Source organism: Nematolebias whitei, chromosome 20 (assembly GCF_014905685.2).
Source record: "Nematolebias whitei isolate Nwh7 chromosome 20, NemWhi1, whole genome shotgun sequence".
Lineage (NCBI taxonomy): Eukaryota > Metazoa > Chordata > Actinopteri > Cyprinodontiformes > Rivulidae > Nematolebias > Nematolebias whitei.
The window spans coordinates 5,351,827-5,372,061 of NC_056517.1; the positions used below are offsets into that span (position 1 = coordinate 5,351,827).

The 20,235-nt window shown below is 40.5% G+C and overlaps 1 protein-coding gene across 1 annotated transcript in view; it reads left to right on the forward strand.

The window, feature by feature from the left end:
- The first annotated feature begins 76 nt into the window (after positions 1-76).
- The window catches only part of trdmt1 (tRNA aspartic acid methyltransferase 1), a 40,985-nt gene continuing 20,826 nt past the window's right edge, over positions 77-20,235 (forward strand). Inside the window, exons 1-9 of the mRNA XM_037694393.1 lie at positions 77-187; positions 5,351-5,460; positions 8,672-8,748; positions 9,946-10,017; positions 10,320-10,385; positions 11,517-11,586; positions 11,699-11,764; positions 16,155-16,471; positions 18,743-18,800. Of these exons, the coding sequence (XP_037550321.1) occupies positions 112-187; positions 5,351-5,460; positions 8,672-8,748; positions 9,946-10,017; positions 10,320-10,385; positions 11,517-11,586; positions 11,699-11,764; positions 16,155-16,471; positions 18,743-18,800 (912 nt within the window). The 5' untranslated portion in view covers positions 77-111. The remainder of the gene's footprint in view (positions 188-5,350; positions 5,461-8,671; positions 8,749-9,945; positions 10,018-10,319; positions 10,386-11,516; positions 11,587-11,698; positions 11,765-16,154; positions 16,472-18,742; positions 18,801-20,235) is intronic.

Consider the following 20,235-nt stretch of genomic DNA (forward strand, 5'->3'; position numbering starts at 1 on the left):
GAGTTAATTTATAGACCAAGAGATGGCAGCAGTGCAACATTGATGGATGCAAGCTGCCGTTAAAAATCAAGGAAGAAGAAGAAGAACAGTCCAAGTCCCAGAGTGTGGTCCATGTGTCCCACCATGGGGGATGTGAGGGTCTTAGAGCTGTACAGCGGTGTGGGGGGGATGCACTTCGCTTTAAAGGGTAGGAACCTTCTTCTCTGGTTTCCTTCATGTTGCTGGAGCCTCGGGTTCCTGAGCGGAACACGGTGGGTTGTTTCCAGTCCGAGCTGTGGTTTAGAGGAAACATGAAACTGATAATAATAATGTTAATGCAGTAATAATAATAATAATAACGCGTTTTAGTTTCTTCTTCAGTGGCTTTTGTTTTGACGGCGCTGAAGTTGGCTTTCGATTTGACCCAGTGTAAAGGGATATTCCACAGTTTTTTTTAAACTGCTGAACATTCCTAACTTTTATTGTTTCTGGATGATATGTTACAATGTTTAATATTGTGGGGGGTTTTAGTGAAGGCTCACACTGTGCTGGATTTATTACATGTATTCACATTTAGCCACAACATCATACAGATCAAAGTGGCCGGCTCTTTGTATTTTTATATAAATTATATAAATCCCTGTCAAATCCAGGTTTGAATTCAAAACCTTACTTCTAACCTACAAAGCTCTCAACAACCTAGCTCCGTCTTCTATTTGAGATCTTACTGTTCCATATTTTCCTATCAGAGCACTTCACTCACAGACTGCAGGTTTACTTGTGGTTCCTAGAGTTTCCAAGAGCAGAATGGACGGAAGATCTTTCAGTTCTCAGGCTCCTCTCTTGTGGAACCAACTTCCAGTTTCTGTCCGTGAGGCTGACACAATATCCAGTTTTTAGACTTTCCTTTTTGATAAATCCTATAGTTAGTGTTGGCTTGTTATCAGAATCAGAATCAGAATGCCTTTATTGTCATTATACGCAGTACAATGAAATTAAGAGCCACTCCTTTTTCCAGTGCAAAAACACGCCTTAAGAAAACACACATTAAACACACACTAAAAATATAAAAAATGTAACGCAATATAGATATAATAATGAAAGTAAAAAAATACAAGTATTACACAATTGTATTGCACATCATGGATATTAGTGAGGTAGTTAAGGTGACTGAGAGTATGAAATGTCAGTAGTATTGCACAGTAGAAGTCCAGGTGTTTGGGAGGTTAGATGATTAAATCAGTACATGTGTGAGTTCAGTGTGGTGATGGCTTTCGGGAAAAAACTGTTCTTGAACCTGTTTGTTCGTGTTCTGATGCACCTGTAGCGCTTCCCTGAAGGTAACAAGTCAAACAGTTCAACACCCGGGTGTGAACAGTCCATGATTATGTTTTCTGCTCTGTTGAGGCAGCGTGATGTGTAAATGTCCATCAGGGAGGGGAGAGGGCAGCCAATGATCTTTTGTGCTGTCTTGACTACTCTCTGAAGCCTCTCCCTGTCAGCCAGGGTGCAGCTGACGTACCATACTGAGATGCAGTATGTCAGCAGGCTCTCGATGGACGAACGGTAGAAGGTCAGCAGCGGTTTTGTGTTCAGGTTGTGCTTCTTAAGGACTCTTAAGAAGTGTAGTCTCTGCTGAGCCTTCTTGATGACCGCTGTGGTGTTCTCTTTCCAGTTTAGGTCAGCAGAGATATGGATGGACACCAAGAAATCTGAAAGTGTGAACCCTCTCCACGCACTCGCCGTTGATGTAAAGGGGGGCTAGGTTGGTGCTGCGCTTCCTGAAATCAATAATCACCTCCTTGGTTTTTTTGATATTCAGAGCCAGATTTTTCTCTGAGCACCAGGTTGCTAGCTCCAGGACCTCCTGTCTGTAAATTGTCTCATCTCCCCTTGAGATTAGTCCGACCACTGTGGTGTCATCAGCGAACTTGACGATGAGGTTGTTGTTGTGGGCCGGGATGCAGTCATGGGTGTAGAGACAGTACAGCAGGGGGCTCAGCACACAGCCCTGTGGGGAGCCAGTGCTCAGCGTACGAGTGGATGCTGCTATAGGCGTAGACTACTGGAGGACTAAGTGACCTCATTCCTTAAAAGGAATTGCTAAAATTGAATAGTTTTCATTTGATATTAAAGTGTATAGTGATATAGTTTTATATTATAGTATATAGTGCCCTGAGATGACTTCTGTTGTGACTTGGTGCTATATAAATAAACTGAATTGAATTGCATTGTTACAGAAAGTTGATTCAAATATTTCAATATGTTTAAACATAAAACTAGCCTATATGTCCTGTCCATTTAATTACATCATCACTGAGACAGAGCCACAGAGAACTGCAGAGGGACCTATGTGGCCCCTGAACCTCAGGTTGCAAACCCCTGTTCCACACTGAATACAGGTTTTAAAAGCAATTTGTAAGATCATGTATTGGTGTGTTAATTTATTTTCTTTTATAGTTTTAGTGTCTGTTTGTTGTTGTTTTTTTGTGAACCACCTTAGTTCAGGTCAGGGTCAAAAACCAGAGTGCTTAGACCGGTCAAACACGAGTGATGTCATCCTGAACAGAGTTTTGAAAAAGCAGTGCTTTGTCTTTTACAAATATATAATTCAATACAATACAGTTCTCCCATTCTGCTTTTGGAAACGTGTTTTTATTCTAGCAACAAGTTAGAAAACCACAATACTTAGGGACCAGATAAGTCTGGTCTGGATTGTGAACACAGTTATTTTTGAAGACCACGTATCAAGAAGGGATCAAGGTGTCCCTCTTCCTACAGGGCTACAACATTTATCATCCAGGAGAGACGTTCTGCTTCTCCACATATGTTGAGCTGAAAGCCAGAGTTTTCAACATTAATGGGAGGATGTGTTTGAGCGTAGCGAGATCGCCACGGTAACGGGGTTACCTCCTCACCTGCTCATGAGCAGTGACGGGTGAAGAGGTTCAGGTACAGTAACTGTCGGTGAGATGCTCAACACAGTCACCAGTTTTATTCCTACTAATATCACAGAAACGTTTATCCTTCAAATAATGTGAAATAAAACGTACCTCTTAGATGTTAAGTTAATGTTGGCATTTTATTTGTCAAAATTAATCCAAGCAGTGTTTATTAAGGAATACATTTACATTTAATTATCAAATCTGATCAAATATGTGCCTCTAAGACGTACGAGGCTGAAAAATGATATAACATTAATAATAAAATTATAAAATGTTAGTAATACACCTTTACCAGAGTTAAATGTGTCAACTGGCTGATGTAGAGATGGGTTGTTCATGGTTTTTATATATTTTTTGGATCTGCTGAGACATCTAAACAGTTAATATAAAGTTTTATTTCTGTGCATCAGAGAATATTTACTAAACACCAGGTTGTACTGTCAGTGAAGTAGTTTGTACTTTATGGGACAGAGTAGGAGCTGAATAAACCTTACTGGGAGTCAGAAGTTTCAGATCCTTCAGTCCTGACCAGGCAGCATCCCCAACCTCCCAGGGCTCAGTGTGAACGTCTGCAGATTAAACTTGTTTCAGTCCAAACAGTTTAATGAGAAAAGAGAAGTTTGGAGTTTTGAAACTCTTGATATTTTTTTATTTTTTTTTGTCCCAATTAAACGTTTCAGAACAAATGTTGATTTCAGACTAAGATAACCGCAGTAAATGGAGTTTTAAAAGGATTATTGAATTTGTTAAGAGATTGGTGGCAAAGGGCAGCACGGTAGAGCAGTTGGTAGAGCTGCTGCCTCTCAGCGAGAAGGTTTACGGTTCAAATTCCGGCCCGGGACCCTTCTGGGTGGAGTTTGCATGTTCTCTCCGTGCATGCGTGGGTTTTCCAGTTTCCTCCCACATACAAAAACATGCATGTTAGGCTGATTGGTAACTCTAAATTGTCCATAGGTGTGAGTGAGAGAGTGAATGGTTGTTTGTCTCTATGTGTCCCTGTGATGGACTGGAGACCTGTCCAGGTGTCCCCCGCCTCTCACAGAGTGACTGCTGGACATGGGCACCAGTGACCCGAAAAGGAAGAAGCAGGTAAAGATAATGGATGGATGGAAGGCGGGCGAGAAAGTTTGGATTCCATCAATCCACAGTCACACAGATTGTGTAAAAATGGATGAAAGACCATTGTTACCCTCCCTGGGAGTGGTGGACCAACAACTACAAGATCAAGGTGGGGAATAGTCGGCGAGGTCACAAAGGACCTCAGGGTAACTTCTAACAACTGAAGGCCTCTCTCACATTGACTAATGTTAATGTTCATGAGTCCACCATCAGGAGAACTGAACAACCATGGTTCATGGCAGGTTGAAGGAGAAAGACGCTGTTCTCCAAAAAGAACGTTGCTGCTCATCTGCAGTTTGATAAAGATCACGTGGACAAACCAGAAGACTGTTGGAAGAATGTTAGGTGGAAAGATGAAATCACATATACATTTTTGGATTAAATGAAAAGAGTTCTGTTTGGAGAAAGTAACACTGCATTCCTGCATAAGAACCTGATGCCATCTGTGAAACATGGTGGTGGTAGTATCATGGTTTGGGCCTGTTTTGCTGCATCTGGACCAGGACAGCTTGTCGTCATTGATGGAACAATGAATTCTGAATTATATCAGAGAACTCTTAAGGATAATCTCATAACATCTGTCCATGAAGTGAATCTCAAGAGAAGGTGGGTCATGCAGCAACACACTGACCCTCAGCACGCAAGTGGTTCTAACAAAGTGGTTAAAAGGTTTACAAACCTTTAAGCACCACTTCACGTCTTGCACCAGATTTAGGAAATATGTGCAACTGGCGGCTGGAAGTTCTTCAGGATTTTCTAACAGACCAGAATTCACGGTTCCATAAATTATGGCAAGTCGTGCAGCTCCTGAAGCAGCAAAGCAGCCCCAGACCATCAAACTACCACCCCCGTGTTTGACTGTTGGTCATGTGTTAATTTTCTGAAATTAAGTGCTGGCTTTACGCCATATTTAACGAGACGCACATTTTCCAGAAAGTTCCTCTTTTGCCTCTTCAGTCCACAGAGTATTTTCCCAGAAGTCTTGGATCACTGTGTTTTGGTAAATGTGAGACGTGTAAATTACTTCCACATAGGACCAGGTCAGTTTTTATCCTTTGATAACTGCAGTCATTTAATAATTGCATTTTGTATTTACTCCTTTTGTCTTTGTCTGATATTAACATTTGTTTGATGATGCAAAACATTTAAGTGTGTCAAAGAGGCACAAACAGAAGAAATCTGTAAAGACTAAGAAGGAAACATGTTTCGTCCTGACAGTAGTTCACCAAATCTTCTTGTAAATTCACAACCAGGAAACAGATTAGACTTTATCTCTACCTAACTTCTTTTTTCTTTGTCTTTTGCAGAAAGTGGCGTACCTGCCCAGGTCGTTGCTGCCATCGACATAAATACCACAGCCAATCAAATCTACAAGCATAATTTCCCAGACACGCCCGTTTGGAGCAAAACCATCGAGGTTAGTTACGACTTCAGAACAGCAGCATGACCGCCTGATTTAAACAAACGTCACTTCACATTTGATTTTTCTTTAAGTTGCACCAGAATGAGGAAATGTGCACAAAATGTTTAAAACGTCGTTCATTTCTTCTGACCCAAGTTTAGAAAACAAAATGGGGGACAGTATGAAAATGTTAAGAAACAACGAAAGCTGCTTTTCTCTGGACACACTTTGACTATATCACTGCAGGCAGTTTAATCCTAAAACATTTAACATTTTTATCCTGTAAACTGTTTATGTTTATTAATTTACACTTTTTCCATTTTACACACAATACTGAAAAAAATCAAGCACCGGCACCAAGCATGAATCACTAGCATGTGCAAACACTTTTTATGCTTTCTCTGTTAACAAAAGGTGTTTAAGTACAAAGAAATGACCAGGAAGTCATTTTGTTAATATAGTTGCACATACCCTCCTCTTTGTCGGTTATGGATTGTAATGGTGCTAAATATGGATTTGTCATATTTTGTTAGGATTGCATGACCATCTTGCAAAAAAGGGACATTAAAGACAGAAAATCTTTCATCTCAAACCAAGTCCTCCTGTCTCTTATACAAGTCTACATCCTTACCATCCCATCCCATCCCATCCCATCCCATACAGTCCCATAGCATAGCATATCATACCATCCCATACCATACCATCCCATACCATACCATCCCATACCATACCATAGCATAGCATACCATACCATCCCATCCCATACCGTCCCATAGCATAGCATACCATACCATTCCATACCATCCCATAGCATATCATAGCATCCCATACCATCCCATACCATCCCATACCATCCCATCCCATCCCATAGCATACCATAGCATCCCATACCATCCCATAGCATACCATACCATCCCATACCATCCCATACCATAGCATCCCATACCATCCCATACCATCCCATAGCATACCATAGCATCCCATACCATCCCATAGCATACCATGTCATACCATCCCATCCCATACCATCCCATCCCATAGCATACCATACTATCCCATGCCATGCCATCCCATAGCATCCCATACCATCCCATCCCATACTATACCATACCATACCATACCATACCATACCATTTTATTTATAAAGCACTTAAAACAGCAACAAGGCCAACCAAAGTGCTGTACAACAGGGAACAAACAAACAAAGCACACAGCAAAACATAAAATAAAGTAAAATAAAAATATAGATACAAATGGAAGAAGATAACAACTAAATGGCTAACACTGTAGAATACAGACAGTTTAAAACAAATCACACCATGTCAAAAGCCAGGGAATAAAAGTGGGTTTTTAAGCTAAACTATTTTTTTAAAAATAACTTAAACTAAAATACTTCCAAACTAAAAGTGTAAAACTGGCCTTTAATTGTAACACAAATTAAGCAATGCTTCATCTTTCAATAACTACCAATTTATATAATTTCAACTATAATAATTGTGTGAAGAACACATCATGAGTTATTTTGTTTTTAGCTTCACAGAGGCCAACTCGATTAATTTTTATTATTTTATTTCTTTTGATGTGGGCTGTAGAAGAACATTAAACAGGATGATACTGAATATGATGCTGAACATTTCTGACTTCACTCTGAAGTTGCAGCCATGTCTGGGGCTCACCTCATCAAAAACATCTCCAACACTGCCATCTAGTGGTAAAATTAAGAATGTTAAATGTGAAAAGGAAGAAAACACTTGTGACTATGATGCACAGGAAAGACATCACGAGCAGCATGCACACAACAAACTGAACATATAAAATACATGAATTCTTCCATGTCATGAAACAGTTTAAGTTAATAGACATACAGACATGGATGTAGATACATTTTCTTGCTGGGGGCTGGGTCGGGGTTATATTTCTGATCAAACTGACTGTTCACAAACTGGAGATTTTATTTTTTATTTTTAAAAACACAACTTTTTAAAGATGTTCCTTTTGTACCATGTCTAACAACACAGCAATAAATCACTTCTGATTTTGTGTTATTGTGTTGTTAATGGGAGAGTGGTGGCGCAGAGGTTACAGGAGATGGGCCTGTGATCGAAAGGTCGTCGTTTCGACTCCCCGTACTGACAACATCAAAAATGTGGGTGGGAAAGGTGAAGCACCCACATCTGCCTCCACCCTCATTTGCCCCACCTTGCCCCCCCTAGCGTTGTTGTTATAGGCAAAGCTTTTTCTTAGTTTACACATATCCCAGATAAGTCGGCCTGCTTCAAGGCCAACTGGGGGAATCAGATTCAGATAAGCCAGGTCTCTCTTGTAAATGAGTCCTCGAGGCTCAATGGGATTTACCTGTCTAAATAAAGGTTGAATGAATGAAAAAAGCCAGCCACAATTGATGTTTTTCAGGCAGACTGTTTCTTTCTTGTCAGCCTTGAGTCCTGCTGGTACTTTCAAGATCCAAAATGCCAAGATCTGTGAGCATTTCCACTGGTCCATGCCTACGAGGCTCCTCAAAGGTTGTCTCCAACATGATGGCAAGTCCCAGAAGCCACAGGTGGCCTGCGATTCTCACAAATCGCATCCATCTTACGGTTTAGCTCGTAAATCGGCTGATTTTGAGTCCTTGAAGCATGAACCACACCTTCAAACAGACTGCAGTTTTACTATGGCCAAAACTGCTGCCACTGTCTTCTTTAATAGCCAATAACACAGGAATCCGCTTATGCCAGAAAGCAGAAACCCTGCTATCACGAATCAAAGTATATAAACACCTTTGGTGTCGACTTGAGACAAAATGGAAAGACACATCAACTCCCAAACTCACCACGGATCCATGACGTACCCTGCCGCGTGAGTCTCAGCGGGGCATGAGGGCTCTCCAGGACCATGTCGCTTTGTTGAAAAGATTTTATCGATTTTGTTGAAAGTCCAGCTGACCCGATCCATGACAGTAGTTTTAATTTTGGAAGATGTGTAACTGGAGCTCCGATACAGAAGACAGAGAGCGAATACAAAGCAGGAGGAGACCAGGAGAGGGAGAGGAGGCATCCACCTTGCACGAGAACGAGTGCAGAATCACACGCTTCTGCTGTGGATTAAGTGTAACGGGATAAGAGGTGCACCGGCACCTCTGACTTACTTTACTGGATTAAAGTAATGAAGCAGAAATGAGCAATTTGTTGAAGAATTACATAAGCAGATTTTTCCTTTCTTTCTTTAGGGCATGACATTAGATGACTTCAATAAGTTATCTGTTGATATGATAATGATGAGCCCTCCTTGCCAGCCTTTTACCAGGTAAGTCTTTGTTTTTTGTAGATCATGTAAAAACAGAACTGAGGCTTTAGGGTTGACAACTGGATCAGTTTAGTTCATGTGAATTTGTTCCATTTAATATATAAAAAAATGACGGTTCAAAAATAAACACCGGGACAATAATTTATTAATCTGACTGGGATTAGTCAGCTGAAGCACAGAAATACTTGATTATCTCTGTGGCTTGATGGCAGCTCTCTTTACTGATGGGGCGTGTTGAAGCTGCAGGTGGGTGGGTCAGAGTCACGTGGGATCATTTTGGCACAGAACTCCATGGTTGGGTTTTCCAGATGTGTAAAAGTGATTTGAATTAAGATTTAGTGTCTTCCTGGTTATTCCTTCCTTAGAATACGTTGAAAACCTTTTTGTTTTGCTTTGAGTTTTTCCAGTCATCGTGCGAGTGAGGGAGGGGGTAAGAGTGGGGTCTGAGTTCTTTAACAAGTTGGACACTTTTATTGAGGCTATAGAAAAACTTTACCTTCACTGACAGTAGTTGTTTTTCTTTACTTACAGTTTTGCTTCATTGGATTCCAAAATCTAATCAAAATGTTACCCAAAACTTTGAAAAACTTTAATTAAATGACTTGCCTGGATTAACATCCCTCAGTCTTATATCAGCTTTGTCGTGGCCAGAAAGCGATTCCCAAAACAACCAGGTGTAGGCTTCATCAGATTTATTTACAGAGCTTTGGAGAACAGCCAGAAATCACAGATCATTGCATTTACAAGTACACACTTTATCAATGCCTTCACTTGTCTGAGGCTCTGACCCGTTCTGACTTCATAAACTGATGAATTCAGTTTTGTAGCAAGCCTCCAGCTCCTCCCCCACTGTCGGGCTGTGATCAGAAACCCAGCTGCAGACAGCACGAGAGGTATCAGTAGCCCCACACAGCTCCCAAGGACTCTCCAAATGTACGCCACTGTATTCATATCAATCAGCCATTGAGGATAATACAAACTATCTCTTGTGTTCTCTTTACTCACATGAAGACTAATTATCACATAGAGTAAGGACCGTGGAACATTTTAATATCGTTCACAATCACAATAAATGAACAGTGAAAATTATGGAGCACGGTGAGTATAAATAATTCGCATTCCCTTGAACGCTTTTTTATAGATTTATGCATTAAATTGTTTTTTTAAATCACTTTCACCTACTTTTGTTGATTGCAGGTTGGGACTTCAGGGTGATATCGGTGACCCCAGGACCAAGAGCTTCCTCTACATCCTTGATCTTTTGCCAAGGTATTAACATATTATACAGAATTTTCAATTTTCAACTCTCTGCTGCATTTTAGATACTAATCAATAGCAATGTGACTACCATGTTGCTATTTATATTTACAGTTATTATCTCATCACAGCGGTCATGTGTTTATGTACAGCAGCCATTTTTCTCCTGTCTGTGTTAAATACCACTGGATGAGCTAGCTTGTATGCATCGGAATGATTAAAAACACAGGTCCACCCTATTTTATAAATTAAGAATTGCTTCTGCCACTGATCCATTTCATCTTCTTCATTTTCATGCACTAATGTCGGTCCAGGCTTCACAAACTGCCCCGCTTCATCCTGCTGGAGAACGTGAAAGGATTTGAGAGTTCCTCTGCCAGGTAACAACTCAGGAGAAGCAGCAGCATCAAAGCTGAACAGTTGACCAACGTCATAGAAACATGTAACGCTCTTTTTCTTTCTTGGGGAAGTCCAGTGTAAGTCCATCTTCATTTAGAAAGTGTTCTCCAGCAGGTTAAATCCAGAACGTTGGGTGGCGGCTACTGGTGGGTACAAAGTGTGCAGAGGTGGACCACAAAACGTGCACGGCCAATAATCCAGTTTTGCAAGTCATGCACTCAAAAACGGGCCGTGCTTTTTAAAAACTGACATGACAACATATAAGGAAGACCCAGCTTCTTGATTCATCCTCGGCTTGAGACAGTTCTAAGCAGCACAATCTGTCCAAGATTGTAAAACAAGGCCTTTAAAACAAGTTTATTAGTGAAGAAATATATATATTGTCAGACATTATCATAACTGGAGGGCCATATCACTTTTAAGAGCAATATGACCTGATATTAAACTGTCAGCATACGTGTACTGTAAGTGATGATGCTGACAGAGGACCTAACTGTATCTTACCAATGATTCAATGAAACCTATTTTCTTACAACTTTTGTTCCTCAAAACAGCCACAGAGCTTGCTGATCACTTGGTCGTAAACACTCAGAAATGGGTCTGCAACTAAGAATTCTAGTCCCAAGTCGGCTGCCGTACCTCTACCCCATCGCAGCCCCCGATGTGATGTCTGATCTCCAACAGTTGCAGCCGAGCGAGATCACTCCCAATGTGTCAGACACAGCTTTTCAGAGCACTGCTAAACACTAGACACACAAAAGCCTCAGTACTGTACCTCACAATCTGATGTGTTTCCTGGGCCTTCATCGGCTTCATCCACATATAAATCAGCAGTTTGGTGGGGCATGGAAAGGTCTTGGTCCACCGTCATAACTGCTAGGGCTGCTGATAGTTGTTAGTCTTTTTTTAAATTATTTGACTGGTTTAATGTAGCACTATGTTTTTTTGTGGGTTGAGGAAACGTGTAATCTAGTCCAGATCGTTGTGACAGTAAATGCTGTCTGGCTGTACTATCTAGACTTTTTATAAATAAGCAGATTAGTTGATTTTAAATTAGGTGTACTTAATATGTGTCGGGATTTACCTCTTAACTTTATATTTGTTTATTTTAGGGATCGTTTGGTACAAACACTGATGGACTGTAGCTACAGTTTCCAGGAATTCATGGTCTCACCAACACATGTAAGAAGGTCAATTCTAATCAGTTTAATAAAATAAAGTAGAAAATGAGGTGATATCAAATATTTTAAAACATTTAAGAGTTTTTCATGGTCTTATTTTCTTTATTATTTAGATTGGGATTCCGAATTCAAGGCTTCGTTATTTCCTGATAGCTAAGATTTCAGCAGAAAACCCAAAGGTAAAGTGTGTCCGTGTTCTGATATGAATTGATCAAGACTCGACAAATTGTCAGCCAGTAAAAAGACAAGAAATGATGAGGCATATTTTCTGTTCAACTCGACAGGAAAAAAAATTAAATTGTTGCAGGGAAACAAAACCTGTACGGTGCATGCGGAGAGTATTCACAGCACTTCACTTGTTCCACATTTTATGTTACAGCCTTATTCCAAATTGTATTAAATTATTCTCTTTCCTTTAAACTCTACCCATAAATACCCCATTGTGATAATGTGAAAAAAAATTCTTGAGATTTTTGTAAATTTTTTGAAAACAGAAAACTAAGAAATCACATTTACGTAAATATTCACAGCCTTTGCTTTATACTTTGTTGATCCATCGTCGGCAGTAATTACAGCCTCCAGTCTTTTTAAAATGATGCTTCAAGCTGAGCACACCCATCTTTAGACAACAAAGTCCATGCTCAATAATCCAGGTATACAATCCAACAATTTTCAGTCAGGTCATCTGGACAGTTTCTTTTTTTGTGTGCTGAAACGTTTCACCTTCCATCCAGAAGGCTTCATCAGTCAAGGAAACACACAACACAAAACTGATTCGTCCCCCAAACAGCTTACTCCAAAGTGGAACAAACCAGTTATGTTGGTGCTAAGATGCCCTCTCCCTCATCGACTGTCATATCAAACTGTTTTGTGTTGTGTGTTTCCTTGACTGATGAAGCCTTCTGGATGGAAGGTGAAACGTTTCAGCACACAAAAAAGAAACCGTCCAGATGACCTGACTGAAAATTGTTGTATCTTTAGGCATTTTTTCCCATTCTTCTTTGCGATACTTCTCAAGCTCGATCAGGTTGGATGGGAGACATTTGTGCAGCCGTTTTCAAATATTCCCAGAGATGTTCAATCAGATTCAAGTCTGGACTCTGGCTTGGCCCCTCCAGGACCTTCACAGAGTGGTCCTGAAGCCACTCCCCTCTGAGGTCTTGGCCGTGTGCTTTGGGTCATTGTCCTGATGAAAAATGAACCGTCGCCTCAGTCTGAGGTCAGGAGCACTCTGGAGCAGGTTTTCATCCAGGATGTCTCTGTACATCTCTGCGTTCATCTTTCCCTCTATCCCGACTAGTCTGTCAGTTCCTGCTGCTGAAAAACATCTTCATAGCATGATGCTTCCACCACCGTGCTTCACTGTAGGGATGGTGTTGGACTGGTGATGAGCGGTGCCTGGTTTCCTCCAAACATGACGTCTGGCCAAACACCAAAGAGTTCAATCTTTGTCTCATCAGACCAGAGAATTTAGTTTCTCTTGGTCCGAGAGTCCTTCAGGTCCTTTTGTCAAACTCCAGACGAGCTGCCATGTTCCTTTTATTAAGGAGTGGCTTTCATCTGACCACTCTACTATACAGGCGTGATTGGTGGATTGTTGCAGGGATGGGTGTCCTTCTGGAAGGTTCTCCTCTCTCCACAGAGGAACGCTGAAGCTCTGACAGAGTGACCATCAGGTTCCTCGTCACCTCCCTCACTAAGGCCTTTATAGGAAGAGTCCTGGTGGTTCCAAACTTCTTCCATTTATAAATGATGGAGGTCACTGTGCTCACTGGGACCTTCATATCCCATACTTCATGTGTTGTACGTCATTTCTCTCCTTCATGGAACAGTAGTTATATGTATAACATTATAGTTTGGTGTCAATGAAAGGGACCAGGAAGGTCAAATGATGGCTGATTTTGACAAGAGGATGGAAATGGCTGTAGTCAGCTCCTATTTCCAAGAGGAAATAACATATAACCTATAAGAGTGGAGGCAGGAGTACACACATAGACTACATTCTTTCTAGAAGAGGTAACCTGAGAGAGATTGGGAATTGTTAGGTTGGGGCAGGGGAGAGTGTGGTCAGCCAGTATTGGAGGATGATTTGTCTGTGTAAAATGACTGTTGTAATGAATAAGAAGAAAATAAAAAAGTCAGAGAAAACCAAATGGTGGAAGTTGGGGAGGAAATGTGAGGACTTTGGTGGAGCTGTTGAAGGTAGTAAGAAATGGCGTCCATATTAATACAGCAATAGTGGTTGGGGAGACAGGTACTTGGTGTGTCTTCTAGACAGATAAAAGAAGATGTGGAAACCTGGTGGTGGAATAATGAAGTCCAGGTAGTTATCCAGAGGAAGAAGTTAGCCAAGAAAAAATTTGATGATATTAAGAGGACTTAATAATAATAATAATAATAATGTCATCACAATGTCAGCACTGTATGTTTCCATACAATGGCGAAATTAGTCTCTGCATTTAACCCATCCACCACCAGGTGGTGCAGTGGGCAGCTATTGAAAGCGCCCGGGGGACATTTTTGGGGATTAGACGTGCTGCCCAGAGACGCCACGTGATGTGCAGTGACTGGGGATCGAACCTGGGACTCTCGGGTCCCAAGCCGGCTGCCCTGCCTCTACACCATCTCGGCCCCATAAGAGAATAGATTGGAATTTAGGGAGACCCAGTGTAGGGCAAAGAGGGAGGTAGCACAGTCAAAACAGAAGGTGTATGATGAGTTGTACGGGCGGCTGTGGCTGAGTGGTTAAAGCAGTCGTCCTCCCAATGCAAGAGTTGGGGGTTCAATTCCACCAGCAATCACGTGCCAAAGTGTCCTTGGGCAAGACACTGAACCCCTCATTGCCTCTGATGTGTGTCCCATTGGTGTATGAATGTAATAAAGCTCTGATTATTATTTGTTCTGATTAGTAGAGTATGAATGGGTAAATGAGGACACGGGTTGTAGTGTAAAACTCTTTGAGTATCTTGATAAGGTAGAAAGGCGCTATATAAGTATAGTCCATTTGTGCAAGAGGCTGGACACTAAGAAGGGAGTGAAAGACTTGGATTGACTGATGAGACAGAGACCTGGCGGGGAGGATGTGCAGCAAGTAAGGCTAGTTTAATATCGAAATTGTAATGTTCAAACAAGTGAGAAAAGTGTGATAGCATTATGGAAGTAGTCATTTGAGGACCTAATGCATGAAGAGAATGAAAGGGAAAGAAGAGCAGAAGCCATAGAAACTGGGGACCAGAAAGTAGGAAAGCTTTGAACAAAATGAAGAAGTGGAAAGTAATTTCAACCTAATGGCAAAATCAGTGGAGGTATGCAAATGTCTGGGAGAGATGGCAGTGAGGTTTTTGACTCAAAAATACAATGACATTGACAGAGTGCTGAGGGAGGTGGTGTGGTATTGCATGAGTAAATCTGGAGTGGCAGAGAAGTATGTTAGACTGGTACAGGACATGTATGAGGACAGCAGGACAGTGGTGAGATGTGTTGTAGAAAAGTGACAGATAGCTTCAAGGTGGAGGTGGGATGCATCAAGGATCAGTTCTGAGCCCATTCTTGTTTGCTCTGGTGATGGACCGACTAACAGATGAGGTCAGACAGGAATGCCTGCGGAATATGTTGTTTGCAGATGACATTCTGATATGTGGTGAAAACAGGAAACAGGTGGAAGAGAACTTGGAGAGGTGGAGGTATGCACTTGAAAGAAGAGGAATGAAAGTCAGCTGTAGTAAGACAGAGTACATGTGTGTGAATGAGAGGGAGGCCGGTGAAACAGTGAGGCTACAAGGAGCAGTGTCACAAAGGTGCAGGGCTTCTCCAGGAAAATGGGGAGTGTGGTAAAGAGGTGAAGAAGAGAGTCCAGGCAGGAGTGGATGGAGAAATGTTTCAGGAGTGATTTGTGAGAAAAGGATGTCTGCAAAGGTCAAAGGAAAAGTTTACAAGAAAGTGGTGAGACCAGCTATGTTGTATGGTCTGGAGACAGAGACATGGACAAAAAGACAGGAGAAAGAACTGGAAGTAGCAGAAATGATGTTGAGGTTAGATTAGACCGGAGTCCATCAGCCAGTACATTGAAGCTTGGGTGCAAATGGATTTTCCACTTAGTGCACCCTTAGCAAATTAGTTACAATGTGGCTCAAGCACAACAAATTCTATGTTATGTAGTGGCCATCTCAAACTCCTAAACTCAGTCCTATCATACAAGCTTGTGGGCTTAGCTGAAAAGGCATATGTGAACATGGCAGCCTACAAATCCAACACAGTTACACCAGTTCTGTCAGGAGTAATGGGATAAAAGTCATGCACAACGTTACAAAAACATTGTAGAAAGAAACCCGAACTGTTTTAACCAAGTCATAAAGTTTAAAGATAATCCTACCAAATACTAAGAAAATGGACGGAAGCTTGTGACTTTGAAAAAAGTTTAAAAAATCCTCTAAAATATTCTCTCATTATTTAAACATTTAACAAACAGAAATACTTTTGGGAATCCTAACTGACCTAAAACAGCAAATGTTGTCTTATTTAGTTTAACCTATATAAACTTAAATGTACATTTTTTTGTTCTTGTTGTAGGTTTCCTGTTCCGCCCTACGTCCTGCTGAGAGTGAAGTCCCTTCAGACTCAAATTCCACCTGTTCAAGTCCCAGCCAGCTAGATGAGAAAACACCCAGTGGTCACGTCTTGTTTAAACTTGAGACAGCAATGGAAGCTCAGAGGAAGGTCTCTCAGAACAATGATCTCTCTGTCAGACAAATACAAGACTTTTTGGAACCCATGACAGAAGAAAACATGAATCACTATCTCCTGGCTCCTAAAACACTGTTACGTTATGGTCTTATTTTAGACATCGTTCAACCCAAATGCAGGAGATCTGTCTGCTTTACCAAAGGGTGAGTTCAGTTACCATCTTTGTTTCTTTTCTCCAATTTGAACGGTGTGCAGAGTGCTACTTACTCATTCGTCGCTATTCTAACTTTGGTGAAATTAGCACAACGGCACCTCGACACGCCCAATCAGAGCTAGGACACACCCACAAACAGAGGGGTTTGTGTGTCCACCAATCACAGTGAGCCAATCACTCAGCAGCATTGTTTTGTTTTTTATTTTAATATTTCTTGATGCAACCCTCCCCAAAAATGCCAACAGGTTGTCACATTTCTCTCTTCTGTCTAGTATGGACGCTTTAATTCTCTGAACTCTAAGGGTTATGAACATAACTCTGCTGTTTGCGTTTTTTTTCTCTCCACGTCATCAAAAATATGATGCCAGCATTTTTTTCTGACCACATGCATCATTGAAGTTGCAGCAAGAAAACAAACTACTTTCTGAATATAGTTTTGGTCTCACATCAACCAGTGCCAAACTTGGGTTCAGTTTCACTAGGGCTTATACACTGCCTGCCCACCCCCCAAAAAAGTTGCCACCAAAAAAAAGGTCACACACTAATAGTTTGTTGGACCGCCTTTAGCTTTGATTACATCATGCAGTCGCTGTGACATTGTTTCGATAAGCTTCTGCAATGTCACAAGATCTATTTCCATCCAGTGTTGCATTCATTTTTCACCAAGATCTTGTGTTGATGACTAGACACTAGGCATGATGGGTGCATCACTTCACCTGCCTCTCTTCTTACCCTGATGCACCCGTCACTCTGGAACAGAGTAAATCTGGACTCATCAGACCACATGACCTTCTTCCATTGCTCCAGAGTCCAATCTTTATGCTCCCTAGCAAATTGAAGCCTTTTTTTCCAGTTAGCCTTGTGGTTTTCTTAAGGCTACACAGCTGTTCAGTCCCAATCCCTTGAGTTCCCTTCACATTGTGCGTGTGGAAATTATCTTACTTTCTCTATTAAACGTAGTCCTGAGTGCTGCTGTTGTTTTTCTTTGATTTGATTTCACCAAATGTTTAAGTGATCGCCGATCACGATCATTCAGGAATTTTTTCCGGCCACATTTTTTCCTCGAAGACGATGGGTCCCCACTATCCTTCCAGTTTTTAATAATGCGTTGGACAGTTCTTAACCCAACTTTAGTAGTTTCTGCAATCTCCTTAGATGTTTTCTCTGCTTGATGCCAATGACTTAACCCTTCTGAAACAGACTGACATCTTTTCCACGACCACGTGATGTGACATTCAACTTGGCTGTTTGAGAAATGAGAAGCAACTCATTGCACCAGTTGGGATTAAATAACTTGTTGCAGCTGAAAGATAATCACAAAATGTTTTTGAGCCTCACTTCAGCTAATTTTTCCACCTGAAAATGCATCAGGAGAAGCCCAATGGAGTTTATTAGGACTTTGCAGCTGTGGTGAAATTATCAGATATTCTGTTATGAATAAAACACTAAAGCTACTTCTGTAAAAAAAAATTAAACAATTATACTTTTAGTGGTTTTTCTGTTTTGTTAGTGACTCAGATTTTTAAACACTTTTTACCAAATCGTAGAATGTTCTGTTGAGCTGAAACACCTTTGCTGAGAGTTTGTTGACATTTCTCTATTCAAACAATTTTGAATATTTTCCCATATAAGTATTTAAATTTGATTAAATAGAATATAATGAAATACTTTTAGGTGAAAAAAAAGTTTAGTCATAAAACATAAATTGTTGAATAATAAAAATGAAATTCGAAAAAAATAAATAAATAAACAGATTTCATAGAGCCCTACTCTTCTCAACAATATGTTGCATATTTTATTTATTTATTTGTTTTGTTTGTCCCGAAGCAAACATTTGAAGGAATACTTTATTTTATGTGAAAGTTCAACGGGATTGTGTTTCAAAAAAAATTTCTACAAGGCAATTCAATGTTCTTAAAAAAAATACAATGTTCCTAATTTGCTCAATAATCTATTTCAATCATTGGGATTAATTTCTAATTCTAATTAATAATTTTATCATAATTGTTTGTACATGTGTGCCGTGCTCTCATGCACTGGGCTCTAGACCAAGGAGTGCACCGTGCACATGATTTACTGTGTGTGAGATACCAAGAGAGAAAAATTCCCAGGATAGTTTAAAGGAGATCAGGACCAACAGAAGAGCAAATGGTTGACATATAAAGAAACACAACTATCACAAATATCATCACACCCTACTGTTGAAAATACGCAGTGACTGAGCGGTCAGTATTTACTTGTGCTGTTGTTTCATTCACAGCTATGGAAGGTACGTGGAAGGAACTGGCTCTGTGCTGCAGTGCTGCTTGGAAACTGAGGTGGGTCTCAGGAAACAGGGCTCAAAAACCAGTGCTCAAGTCTGGTACCCAGACATCTTCCACTGAGCTCATTTTTCAGTTTCTTTGATGCTGACTGTAAAACTGACTGCAGTGATCAGTGATCAATATTTACCAAAACTGATATAACATTTTTAAATGTGTTAAATTGGAATACCAAATATATATATATATATATATATATATATATATATATTAATCTAGATGTTACGACAGCAGGGGCTGTGAAACTGGTCAGAGTAGATGGGAAGATGGATGAAGTCATCAAGTTCACTAAAAAACAGTGTTTATACCAAAGACTTTTAGTCTCAAATCAGAGGCAACTCTGTCAGAATTTATTAAAATAAGGAACTTTATTTAACTTTCTCTATGCTGCTCCCCTCTTCAGGGGGGTGCCACAGTGAGTGGTCTTTCATGCAAGAAATGGCAAGTTTAATTATATGTAGGCCTGTCACGATAACAATTTTTTTGTCTCAGAAATTATTGTAATAAACAATAATATTATTTGAAATTTGACAATAATTAGTATTTGTCAAATTTATGTAGAAATGTTGGTTAATTTGTTTTGTGTGTAGTACCTTTTTCTGACCACTAGATATATACAGTGCCTTGCGAAAGTATTCGGCCCCCTTGAACTTTTCAACCTTTTGCCACATTTCAGGCTTCAAACATAAAGATATAAAATTTTATTTTTTTGTGAAGAACCAACAACAAGTGGGACACAATCGTGAAGTGGAATGAAATTTATTGGATGTGTCAACTTTTTTTTTAACAAATAAAAAACTGAAAAGTGGGGCGTGCAATATTATTCGTCCCCCTTGTGTTAATACTTTGTAGCGCCGCCTTTTGCTGCAGTTCCAGCTGCAGTTCCAGCTGCAGTTCCAGCTGCAAGTCTCTTGGGGTTTGTCTCTATCAGTTTTGAACATGGAGACACTGAAATTCTTGTCCATTCTTTCTGCGAAACAGCTGGAGCTCAGTGAGGTTGGATGGAGAGCGTTTGTGAACAGCAGTCTTCAGCTCTTTCCACAGATTCTTGATTGGATTCAGGTCTGGACTTTGACTTGGCCATTCCAACACCTGGATACGTTTATTTGTGAACCATTCCATTGTAGATGTGTCTTTATGTTTTGGATCATTGTCTTGTTGGAAGATAAATATCCGTCCCAGTCTCAGGTCTCTTGCAGACTCAAACAGGTTTTCTTCCAGAATGGTCCTGTATTTGGCCCCATCCATCTTCCCATCAATTCTGACCATCTTCCCTGTCCCTGCTGACGAAAAGCAGGCCCAAACCATGATGCTGCCACCACCATGTTTGACAGTGGGGATGGTGTGTTCAGGGTGATGAGCTGTGCTGCTTTTACACCAAACATATCGTTTTGCATTGTGGCCAAACAGTTGGATTTTGGTTTCATGTGAC